This window comes from Coregonus clupeaformis, unplaced genomic scaffold, assembly GCF_020615455.1.
Source record: "Coregonus clupeaformis isolate EN_2021a unplaced genomic scaffold, ASM2061545v1 scaf0078, whole genome shotgun sequence".
NCBI classification, from domain to species: Eukaryota; Metazoa; Chordata; class Actinopteri; order Salmoniformes; family Salmonidae; genus Coregonus; species Coregonus clupeaformis.
In genome coordinates, this window is record NW_025533533.1 from 627501 (window position 1) to 640723 (window position 13223).

The 13223-nt window shown below is 43.2% G+C and overlaps 1 protein-coding gene across 1 annotated transcript in view; it reads right to left on the reverse strand.

Moving 5' to 3' along the window:
• LOC121557042 (voltage-dependent calcium channel gamma-3 subunit-like) overlaps nt 1-5447 on the reverse strand; it is an 8993-nt gene extending 3546 nt beyond the window's left edge. Inside the window, exon 1 of the mRNA XM_045213101.1 lies at nt 5234-5447. Coding sequence (XP_045069036.1) covers nt 5234-5447 — 214 coding nt within the window. The remainder of the gene's footprint in view (nt 1-5233) is intronic.
• Between the last annotated feature and the right edge of the window lie 7776 nt (nt 5448-13223).

The following is a 13223-nucleotide window of genomic DNA, read 5'->3' on the forward strand; positions in this document are numbered from 1 at the left end:
ATGATGGAGTGTCACCATGGTTGCCACGCCAACCCAGGACAGACTGTGTCACATTACCACCAAGCCAAATACAACAGAAGAAGAAGCTGGATGAAACAGGCACACTATAAGAAGCTAACAGTGTTATGAAGGGTCAAACTCCAGGCACACTATAAGAAGCTAACAGTGTTCTGAAGGGTCAAACTCCAGGCACACTAGAAGAAGCTAACAGTGTTCTGAAGGGTCAAACTCCAGGCACACTATAAGAAGCTAACAGTGTTCTGAAGGGTCAAACTCCAGGCACACTATAAGAAGCTAACAGTGTTCTGAAGGGTCAAACTCCAGGCACACTATAAGAAGCTAACAGTGTTCTGAAGGGTCAAACTCCAGGCACACTATAAGAAGCTAACAGTGTTCTGAAGGGTCAAACTCCAGGCACACTATAAGAAGCTAACAGTGTTCTGAAGGGTCAAACTCCAGGCACACTATAAGAAGCTAACCGTGTTCTGAAGGGTCAAACTCCAGGCACACTATAAGAAGCTAACAGTGTTCTGAAGGGTCAAACTCCAGGCACACTGTAAGAAGCTAACAGTGTTCTGAAGGGTCAAACTCCAGGCACACTGTAAGAAGCTAACAGTGTTCTGAAGGGTCAAACTCCAGGCACACTATAAGAAGCTAACAGTGTTCTGAAGGGTCAAACTCCAGGCACACTATAAGAAGCTAACAGTGTTCTGAAGGGTCAAACTCGAGGCACACGATAAGAAGCTAACAGTGTTCTGAAGGGTCAAACTCCAGGCACACTATAAGAAGCTAACAGTGTTCTGAAGGGTCAAACTCCAGGCACACTATAAGAAGCTAACAGTGTTCTGAAGGGTCAAACTCCAGGCACACTATAAGAAGCTAACAGTGTTCTGAAGGGTCAAACTCCAGGCACACTGTAAGAAGCTAACAGTGTTCTGAAGGGTCAAACTCCAGGCACACTATTTGAAGCTAACAGTGTTCTGAAGGGTCAAACTCCAGGCACACTATAAGAAGCTAACAGTGTTCTGAAGGGTCAAACTCCAGGCACACTATAAGAAGCTAACAGTGTTCTGAAGGGTCAAACTCCAGGCACACTATAAGAAGCTAACAGTGCTCTGAAGGGTCAAACTCCAGGCACACTATAAGAAGCTAACAGTGTTCTGAAGGGTCAAACTCCAGGCACACTGTAAGAAGCTAACAGTGTTCTGAAGGGTCAAACTCCAGGCACACTGTAAGAAGCTAACAGTGTTCTGAAGGGTCAAACTCCAGGCACACTATAAGAAGCTAACAGTGTTCTGAAGGGTCAAACTCCAGGCACACTATAAGAAGCTAACAGTGTTCTGAAGGGTCAAACTCCAGGCACACTATAAGAAGCTAACAGTGTTCTGAAGGGTCAAACTCCAGGCACACTATAAGAAGCTAACAGTGTTCTGAAGGGTCAAACTCCAGGCACACTATAAGAAGCTAACAGTGTTCTGAAGGGTCAAACTCCAGGCACACTATAAGAAGCTAACAGTGTTCTGAAGGGTCAAACTCCAGGCACACTATAAGAAGCTAACAGTGTTCTGAAGGGTCAAACTCCAGGCACACTATAAGAAGCTAACAGTGTTCTGAAGGGTCAAACTCCAGGCACACTATAAGAAGCTAACAGTGTTCTGGAACGTCAAACTCTTTCCTTTATTTTGGCAGTTACCTGTACATCTGCTAACAGCCAGGTCAGAGCAGAGCAGAAACAGTCCTGGAGCAATCTTCCCAAAGGGGCTTTTAACTGTTCAATGGTCCTCAATACACACCCACACACATGCAAACACACCCACACACATCATTGATGTCCTTTAACGATGTGCCCAACTCATTAAACCACTTTGATGTTTAACAGATAGAGGTCAGTAAACATTAGAGAGTGTGTGTGTGTGTGTGTGTGTGTGTGTGTGTGTGTGTGTGTGTGTGTGTGTGTGTGTGTGTGTGTGTGTGTGTATGTATGTGTGTGTGTGTGTGTGTGTGTGAGTCAGAATAGACAGAACACCAAGGCGTGTTCTCAGAGCTCAGACCAGCTGCCAAGTGTCTTCACGGACATTTTCAATCTCTATTTGTCTCTAATCAAGCTGACCACCATTGTCCCCTGTTCCCGTTAGCTCCAAGGTAACCTTCCTAAATGACTATCGACCCTGTAGGCATTCATATCTGTAATTATGAAGTGCTTTGAAAGGCTGGTCATGACACACATCAACATCATCATCCCAGACACCCTAGACCCACTCCAATACTGATGCCGCCCCAACAGAGCCACAGATGATGCAATCTCAGTCGCACTTCACACTGCCCTCTCCCACCTGCATAAGAGGGGAAATAATGTGAGAATGCTGTTCATAGACTACAGCTCAGCATTCAACATCATAGTCCCCTCCAAGCTCATCACCAAGCTAGGGACCCAGGGACTGAACACCTCCCTCTGCAACTGGATCCTGGACGGCCGGCCCCAGGTGGTGAGGGTAGGCAACAACACCTCGGCCACGCTGACCTTCAACACGGGGGCCCCTCAGGGGTGCGTGCTAAGCCCCCTCCTGTACTCCCTGTTCACCCACGACTTTGTGGCTATGCACGACTCCAACACCATCATCAAGTTTGCTGACGACACGACGGTGGTAGGCCTGATCACCGACGGCAATGAGTCAGCCTACAGTTAGGAGGTCAGAGACTTAGCAGTGTGTTGCCAGGACAACAACCTCTCCCTCAACGTCAGTAGGACCAAGGAGCTGATGGTGGACTATAGGAGAAAGAGGGGAGACCACGCCTCCATCCACATCGACGGGGCTGTGGTGGAGCAGGTCAAGAGCTTCAAGTTCCTTGGCGTCCACATCACTAAGGACGTAACATGGTCCACACACACTCGCACAGTTGTGAAGAGGGCACGGCAGGAGGCTGAAAATATTTGGCACGGGCCCTCAGATCGTCAAAAAGTTATACAGCTGCACCATCAAGAGCATCTTGACTGGCTACATCACCGCTTGGTATGGCAACAGCACCGCCCTCAATCACATGGTGCTACAGAAGCTGGTGCAGACTGCCCAGCACATCACTGGGGCCGAGCTCCATGCCATCCCAGACCTCTATACCAGGCGGTGTCAGAGAAAGGCCAGACTCCAGCCACCCAAGCCATAGACTGTTCACTCTGCTAGCGTCCGGAAAACGGTACCGGAGCATCAGCTCTAGGATCAACAGGCCATAAGACTGCTAAATAGCCAGACTGCTAAATAGCCAATTAATGGTACCTGAACTATCTATCATGCACTGACCCTACGCACACTCACTAGACTATCAGTGGCAGCTCCTCAGAGGAGGAAGGGGAGGACCATCCTCCTCAGTGGATTCCATCAAAATATAAATAGTGAAACGATAAAAAACAAACACTGTTTTTCAATGAAGGTCTACAGTAGCCTCAACAGCACTCTCTGGGGTAGCACCATGGTGTAGCCAGCGGACAGCTAGCTGAAGGACAAGCAAGAGAGAGAGAGAGAGATAGCTATATTTTGTTGTATTTGTTTTCACTTTCGCTTACCTAGCTAGCGAATGCAGCTAGCTAGTTTAGCCTACTCAAACACCCGGCTCAAACAGAGAGGGATGCTATGTTAGCTAACTGGCTATGGCTATCCAGTGATTTCTGCCAAGTCCAGGTAAGCTTTTGATTTTATTTTATTTATTGCCACCGGGGCCCACCACTGTAACTGCTAAACTGCTTGCTGACTGTACACTGTACTGCATGATTGTAGCGGGTTATTAACGCGTTAGTTCTAGTAGCTATGTTGACTATGACTTTAGTTAACATGGTGACAACGATGTAGGCTGTGTGTAGCGGTTAGCGGTTATGATATGAAGGTTTGACTTGAAAAGGTTTTTTTCACCTGGTCACCGACAGCGGATGTTTTGTGCACTGAAGTCCACAAGCGAAGGGAAAAGGTGATAGGAGTAGAGAGCGTAGACGCAAGAAGGAATTATACATACAACCAGCAAATGATCATGCTGTCTGTATGTGGTGTGTTTGTATGCTGTGAAAGTGAACTATGTTTTTTAGGTGATCAGGGGTGTATTCATTTCCGCCGATTCTGTTAAGAAAACGTTTCTTAAACGGAAGCAAACGGAACAAAAAACGGGGATAAACATGAACCTGGATTTGTCCAGTAGAAACTCTTGTTTGCAAGAGTGTGCAAGAGGCGGTATTGAATGTGTCACTGTCCATCACCATGATTACTCAAATTTCTCTCTCGACCTGCGCACCTACGTTGTAAACTTTAATTCATAGACTGGGTTGTAGCAACCTCATGATGGGTACAGGGAACATTAGAGTATCATGTAGTAGCCTAAACCTATCGATGTTACATTGAACTGGGTGAATGGAATATGAATGACAGTCATCCAATATGCTGTAATAGAAATAAGGCCGTGCTGATGAAAGAAATTCAACGGCACCGACTGCCACTATATTATACAGTATATATATATATATACAGTACCAGTCAAAAGTTTGGACACACCTACTCAAGGGTTTTTCTTTATTTTTACTATTTTCTACATTGTAGAATAATAGTGAAGACATCCAAACTATGAAATAACACATATGGAATCATGTAGTAACCAAAAAAGTGTTAAATAAATCAAAATATATTTTGATTTATATACCACCCTTTGCCTTGATGACAGCGTTGCACAGTCTTGGCATTCTCTCAACCAGCTTCATGAGGTAGTCACAAGGAATGCATTTTCAATTAACAGGTGTGCCTTCTTAAAAGTTAATTAGTGGCATTTCTTTCTTTCTTAATGTGTTTGAGTCAATCAGTTGTGTTGTGACAAGGTAGGGGGGTATACAGAAGATAGCCCTATTTGGTAAAAGACCAAGTCCATATTATGGCAAGAACAGCTCAAATAAGCAAAGGGAAACGACACACACACACACACACACACACACACACACACACACACACACACACACACACACACACACACACACACACACACACACACACACACACACACACACACACACACACACACACACACACACACACACACACACACACACACAGACACACACACACACAAACGTTTAAACCCTTAACCTAAAGATCCACCCAAATCAACACTCAAAACTGACCCAAAACCACTATAGTTGTACTTTAAACCCTTAACCAAAAGATCCAGTCAAATCAATCAAAACAAACAACCCGTTAACAGTCACCTTCGAGGCAGCATGTACGCCAGAGCCCGGAGTGCGTCATCACCACCTCGTTCTTGCGGATGGTCTCATTGTCACGGAGCGAGGTCTTGGACCGGCAGACGCCCCGGGAGTACAGCCAGTAGTCCGTTCCCACGGCGATGGTCATCAGGCTGAACGCTATGAAGGATACCGCCGTGGTCACCAGCATCAGCGCTCCCCGGTTACACAACTTCATCACGGCAACGGAAGTTACAGTCCACTGCTAGCCTTCATGAAGTTCTTTCTGCAGTTAGTTTTTTTGTCCAGGCTTCCTGACAGCGTTAGTGGGAGTATCTAGCTTCACAACGTCCTCCGTCATCCTCCGTCATCCTCCGTCATCTCCGTCATCCTCCGTCATCCTCATTCAGAGACAGAATAAGAAGCGCCAAGTCCAGAGTGGGAGGTGCCTTGGAGAGTTCCACTTCCTTACATTGATCGTTATTGGTTTACAAAAAAATTATATATATATTTTTTTAGGGATTGATGCGTCATGAAAGAGCTAAAAACTGACCTGGTGAGGGTCCACTCGCCAGTTTAACACTCTGTGTGGCTTTAGAGTGTAACGGCGTCCCGGGACCTGCCCCAACCTCTCTCCTCTTCTGCCAGCTCTGACAACACCGCTACAGTTTCTGTCTCGTCGGACCCATTCACAGCCGGTCACACACACACACACACACCAAACTCACCACAAACTGACTCAACGCTTTAGCATAGATAGAATCTTAAGAAAGACAACGTATTTAAAGAAAATTAACCTTTTTATCCAGGTCCCTTTTGAACTAAAATAGATGTTATCTGTAGGCTGGATATCCTGGATGAATTAAGGTTTGAGAAGTGCAATCACAAAACTGTCCAAGGATCATTCACAGCCGGTAGTCCACTGACACAGTCCAGTTCTGTCTGGGAGATATGGATCAGAGAGAGAGAGAGAAAGAGGGAGAGAACAGAGAGAAAAGGAGAGAGAGAAAGAGAGAGAAAACAGAGAGAAAAGGAGAGAGAGAAAGAGAGAGAAAACAGAAAGAAAAGGAGAGAGAGAAAGAGGGAGAAAACAGAGAGAAAAGGAGAGAGAGAAAGAGGGAGAAAACAGAGAGAAAAGGAGAGAGAGAAAGAGAGAGAAAACAGAGAGAAAGAGAGAGAAAACAGAGAGAAAAGGAGAGAGAGAGAAAGAGGGAGAGTGAAGCTGCCGCAGTTGCAGTCCATAAATGACAGCTGCTGCTCTGCCTCCGTTGTGTGTGTGTGGTCTCTGTTGTGTGTGTTGTCTCTGTTGTGTGTGTGTGGTCTCTGTTGTGTGTGTGGTCTCTGTTGTGTGTGTGTGGTCTCTGTTGTGTGTGTGGTCTCTGTTGTGTGTGTGTGGTCTCTGTTGTGTGTGTGTGGTCTCTGTTGTGTGTGTGTGGTCTCTGTTGTGTGTGTGTGGTCTCTGTTGTGTGTGTGGTCTCTGTTGTGTGTGTGGTTTCTGTTGTGTGTGTGTGGTCTCTGTTGTGTGTGTGGTCTCTGTTGTGTGTGTGGTCTCTGTTGTGTGTGTGGTCTCTGTTGTGTGTGTGTGGTCTCTGTTGTGTGTGTGGTCTCTGTTGTGTGTGTGTGGTCTCTGTTGTGTGTGTGGTCTCTGTTGTGTGTGTGGTTTCTGTTGTGTGTGTGTGTGGTCTCTGTTGTGTGTGTGGTCTCTGTTGTGTGTGTGGTCTCTGTTGTGTGTGTGGTCTCTGTTGTGTTTGTGGTCTCTGTTGTTGTTACTCCACGCAGGGAGGAACAAACCCGCTCACATACGACAACCAAAACATGAACAAACACGCACAACACACAGTGTGAGCCAGAGGGTTAAATAGGGAAGACATAACTACATGATGGGAAACAGGTGTGACCAATACAGACAAAACAAGTCGAACATAGAAACATGGATCGGCAGTAGCTAGTACTCCGGTGACGACGAACGCCGAAGCCTGCCCGAGCGAGGAGGAGGGGCAGCCTCGGTTGAATTCGTGACAATTTACATTTACATTTTTTTTTTACATTTTAGTCGTTTAGCAGACGCTCTTATCCAGAGCGACTTACAGTTAGTATTTCTCAGTTAGTATGTAGTGCACACATTTGTTTACATCCCTGTTAGTGAGCACTTCTCCTTTGCCAAGATAATCCATCCACTTCACAGCTGTGGCATATCAAGAAGCTGATTAAACAGCATGATCATTACACAGGTGCACCTTGTGCTGGGGACAATAAAAGGCCACTCTAAAATGTGCAGTTTTGTCACACAACAGAATGCCACAGATGTCTCAGGTTTTGAAGGTAATTGGCATGCTGACTGCAGGAATGTCCACCAGAGCTGTTGCCAGAGAATTGAATGTTAATTTCTCTACCATAAGCCGCCTCCAACGTCGTTTTAGAGAATTTGGCCGTACGTCCAACCGGCCTCACAACCGCAGACCACGTGTATGGCGTCGTGTGGACGAGCGGTTTGCTGATGTCAACGTTGTGAACAGAGTGCTCCATGGTGGCGGTGGGGTTACGGTATGGGCAGACATAAGCTACGGACAACGAACACAACTGCATTTTATCGATGGCAATTTGAATGCACAAAAATACCGTGACGAGATCCTGAGGCCCATTGTGAGGCCCATTTTTTAAAGGTATCTGTGACCAACAGATGCATATCTGGATTCCCAGTCATGTGAAATCCATCGATTAGGACCTAATTAATTTATTTAAATTGACTGATTTCCTCATATGAACTGTAACTTAATTGTTCCATGTTGCGTTTAGATTTTTGTTCAGTATATTTAACACATTTTGCCATGAGGCTGAGAGTAAATGTTGCTGTTTTAGAGCTCAGGGATTTTAGAAAGACGGAACAATCTGGACTTGTTTTTAACAAAATGTGATATATTTTGATAGAGCATCAGCTATCACACCATGTAGAGCTGGAACTCATTCAACGGAGGGATGACTTTCTGCTGGTTTCTCCTTTTCAATGGACACCTACACAACCAGCTGAAGGGGAGTTCTTTACTAATTAGTGATCTTAAATAATCGATCAAGTACAAGGGAGGAGTGAAAACCTGCAGACAATCGGCCCTCCGTGGAATGAGTTTGACACCTGTGATGTGAAGGAACAAGAACAACCTATTAAAAAAAAAAAAAAAAAGTTTTTTCATAAAATGCAACTAACTGGATTCATGTCAACAATGAAAAGGTGTTTTCATTTTTACAATTATTAAGTGTTTAAAGGCCTTGATTGTTTAATTCTAACATATTATTCAAATATGTAATATGCAAATCTCCAAACTTATTTTTTGTTTTATAGCACTATTAAGTTCTCCAGGACTCATTTCTTTAGCATTTGGTTTTTCTAGATCTAGAACATACAGTGCATTTGGGAAAAGTATTCAGACCCCTTGACTTTTTCCACATTTTGTTACGTTACAGCCTTATTCTAAAATGGATTAAATAAATAAAAAATCCTCATCAATCTGCCAGACAGTGTGTTGTCAAACGCCAGGTGTTTTATAATAACATGTCTCACCAGACAGTGTGTTGTCAAACACCAGATGTTTTATAATAACATGATAACCAGACAGTGTGTTGTCAAAGCCAGGTGTTTTATAATAATATGTCTCACCAGTGTGTTGTCAAATGCCAGGTGTTTTATAATAATATGAGAACCAGACAGTGTGTTGTCAAACGCCAGGTGTTTTATAATAACATGATACCAGACAGTGTGTTGTCAAACGCCAGGTGTTTTATAATAATATGAGAACCAGACAGTGTGTTGTCAAACGCCAGGTGTTTTATAATAACATGAGAACCAGACAGTGTGTTGTCAAACGCCAGGTGTTTTATAATAATATGAGAACCAGACAGCGTGTTGTCAAACGCCAGGTGTATTATAACAACATGAGAACCAGACAGTGTGTTGTCAAACACCAGGTGTTTTATAATAACATGATAACCAGACAGTGTGTTGTCAAACGCCAGGTGTTTTATAATAATATGTCTCACCAGAGTGTGTTGTCAAACGCCAGGTGTTTTATAATAACATGATAACCAGACAGTGTGTTGTCAAACGCCAGGTGTTTTATAATAATATGTCTCACCAGAGTGTGTTGTCAAACGCCAGGTGTTTTATAATAATATGAGAATCAGACAGTGTGTTGTCAAACGCCAGGTGTTTTATAATAACATGAGAACCAGACAGTGTGTTGTCAAACGCCAGGTGTTTTATAATAATATGAGAACCAGACAGTGTGTTGTCAAACGCCAGGTGTTTTATAATAACATGTCTCACCAGACAGTGTGTTGTCAAACACCAGATGTTTTATAATAACATGAGAATCAGACAGTGTGTTGTCAAACACCAGGTGTTTTATAATAATATGTCTCACCAGTGTGTTGTCAAATGCCAGGTGTTTTATAATAATATGAGAACCAGACAGTGTGTTGTCAAACGCCAGGTGTTTTATAATAACATGATACCAGACAGTGTGTTGTCAAATGCCAGGTGTTTTATAGTAATATGAGAACCAGACAGTGTGTTGTCAAACGCCAGGTGTTTTATAATAACATGAGAACCAGACAGTGTGTTGTCAAACACCAGGTGTTTTATAATAATATGATAACCAGACAGTGTGTTGTCAAACGCCAGGTGTTTTATAATAACATGTCTCACCAGACAGTGTGTTCTCAAACGCCAGGTGTTTTATAATAACATGATAAACAGACAATGTGTTGTCAAACGCCAGGTGTTTTATAATAATATGTCTCACCAGACAGTGTGTTGTCAAACGCCAGGTGTTTTATAATAATATGATAACCAGACAGTGTGTTGTCAAACGCCAGGTGTTTTATAATAACATGAGAACCAGACCGTGTGTTGTCAAAACGCCAGGTGTTTTATAATAACATGAGAACCAGACAGTGTGTTGTCAAACGCCAGGTGTTTTATAATAACATGAGAACCAGACAGTGTGTTGTCAAACGCCAGGTGTTTTATAATAACATGAGAACCAGACCGTGTGTTGTCAAAACGCCAGGTGTTTTATAATAACATGAGAACCAGACAGTGTGTTGTCAAACGCCAGGTGTTTTATAATAACATGAGAACCAGACAGTGTGTTGTCAAACGCCAGGTGTTTTATAATAATATGAGAACCAGACAGCGTGTTGTCAAACGCTAGGTGTTTTATAATAACATGAGATTCAGACAGTGTGTTGTCAAACGCCAGGTGTTTTATAATAACATGAGAACCAGACAGTGTGTTGTCAAACACCAGGTGCTTGATAATAATATGAGAATCAGACAGTGTGTTGTCAAACGCCAGGTGTTTTATAATAACATGATAACCAGACAGTGTGTTGTCAAACGCCAGGTGTTTTATAATAATATGTCTCACCAGAGTGTGTTGTCAAATGCCAGGTGTTTTATAATAATATGAGAATCAGACAGTGTGTTGTCAAACGCCAGGTGTTTTATAATAACATGAGAATCAGACAGTGTGTTGTCAAACACCAGGTGTTTTATAATAATATGAGAACCAGACAGTGTGTTGTCAAACGGCAGGTGTTTTATAATAACATGAGAATCAGACAGTGTGTTGTCAAACGCCAGGTGTTTTATAATAATATGAGAACCAGACAGTGTGTTGTCAAACACCAGGTGCTTGATAGTCTCCTGAGTGGCGCAGTGGTCTAAGGCACTGCATCGCAGTGCTAACTGTGCCACTAGATCCTGGTTCGAATCCAAGCTCTGTCGTGACCGGGAGACTCATGGGCGGCGCACAATTGGCCCAGCGTCGTCCAGGGTAGGGGAGGGGATGGCTGGCAGGGATGTAGCTCAGTTGATAGAGCATGGCGTTTGCAACGGCAGGGTTGTGGGTTCGATTCCCACGGGGGGCCAGTATTAAAAAAATATGTATTCACTAACTGTAAGTCGCTCTGGATAAGAGCGTCCGCTAAATGACTAAAATGTAAAATGTATGATAATAATATGAGAACCAGACAGAGTGTTGTCAAACGCCAGGTGTTTTATAATAACATGAGAAACAGACAGTGTGTTGTCTAACGCCAGGTGTTTTATAATAACATGAGAACCAGACAGTGTGTTGTCAAACACCAGGTGTTTTATAATAACATGAGAACCAGACAGTGTGTTGTCAAACACCAGGTGTTTATAATAACATGTCTCACCAGACAGTGTGTTGTCAAACGCCAGGTGTTTTATAATTGTCACGGTTTCGGCCGAGGCTGCTCCTCCTCCTGGTTCGGGCAGGCTTCGGCGGTCGTCGTCTCCGGAGTACTAGCTGCCACCGATCTATGTTTCATGTTCGTTTGGTTTGGTCTGGATGTTGTACACCTGTGTCTAGTTAGTCCTCGTTAGTGTTCTATTTAGTTCTCGTTGTGTGTGTCTGTGTTTGTGTGTTATTGTTTCGCTGTCGTGTTTTGTGCGCTACTGTTTGCATTGTGCATTTTCGTATTTTTCCTCCTCTGTGTTCGGAGGTTATTTACGCACTGTTTTGTGCGCCTTTTGGTTTTCGCCTGTGTGCGGACTTTCTCGCCTCCGGGCGTTTGACTCGTGTATTTTATGTGTGCTCTTCACTAAAGTCTATTGGACTTATTTTTCTGCGTCCTGCATCTGATTCCTGCACCACACCCACCTACAGCACCTACTGACAATAATAATGTCTCACTAGACAGTGTGTTGTCAAAGGCCAGGTGTTTTATAATAATATGAGAACCAAACAGTGTGTTGTCAAACGCCAGGTGTTTTATAATAACATGAGAAACAGACAGTGTGTTGTCAAACACCAGGTGTTTTATAATAACATGTCTCACCAGACAGTGTGTTGTCAAACGCCAGGTGTTTTATAATAATATGAGAACCAGACAGTGTGTTGTCAAACGCCAGGTGTTTTATAATAACACGAGAACCAGACAGTGTGTTGTCAAACACCAGATATTTTATAATAACATGATAACCAGACAGTGTGTTGTCAAACGCCAGGTGTTTTATAATAACATGATAACCAGACAGTGTGTTGTCAAACGCCAGGTGTTTTGTAATAACATGTCTCACCAGACAGTGTGTTGTCAAACGGCAGGTGTTTTATAATAATATGATAACCAGACAGTGTGTTGTCAAACGCCAGGTGTTTTATAATAACATGTCTCACCAGACAGTGTGTTGTCAAACACCAGGTGTTTTATAATAATGTTAGAACCAGACAGTGTGTTGTCAAACGCCAGGTGTTTTATAATAACATGTCTCACCAGACAGTGTGTTGTCAAACACCAGGTGTTTTATAATAATGTTAGAACCAGACAGTGTGTTGTCAAACGCCAGGTGTTTTATAATAATATGAGAACCAGACAGTGTGTTGTCTAACGCCAGGTGTTTTATAATAATATGAGAACCAGACAGTGTGTTGTCAAATGCCAGGTGTTTTATAATAACATGAGAACCAGACAGTGTGTTGTCAAACGCCAGGTGTTTTATAATAACATGAGAATCAGTGTGTTGTCAAACGCCAGGTGTTTTATAATAACATGTCTCACCAGACAGTGTGTTGTCAAACGCCAGGTGTTTTATAATAATATGAGAACCAGACAGTGTGTTGTCAAACACCAGGTGTTTTATAATAACATGTCTCACCAGTGTGTTGTCAAACACCAGGTGTTTTATAATAACATGAGAACCAGACAGTGTGTTGTCAAAAGCCAGGTGTTTTATAATAACATGTCTCACCAGACAGTGTGTTGTCAAATGCCAGGTGTTTTATAATAACATGAGAACCAGACAGTGTGTTGTCAAACGCCAGGTGTTTTATAATAACATGTCTCACCAGACAGTGTGTTGTCAAATGCCAGGTGTTTTATAATAACATGAGAACCAGACAGTGTGTTGTCAAACGCCAGGTGTTTTATAATAACATGTCTCACCAGACAGTGTGTTGTCAAACACCAGGTGTTTTATAATAACATGAGAATC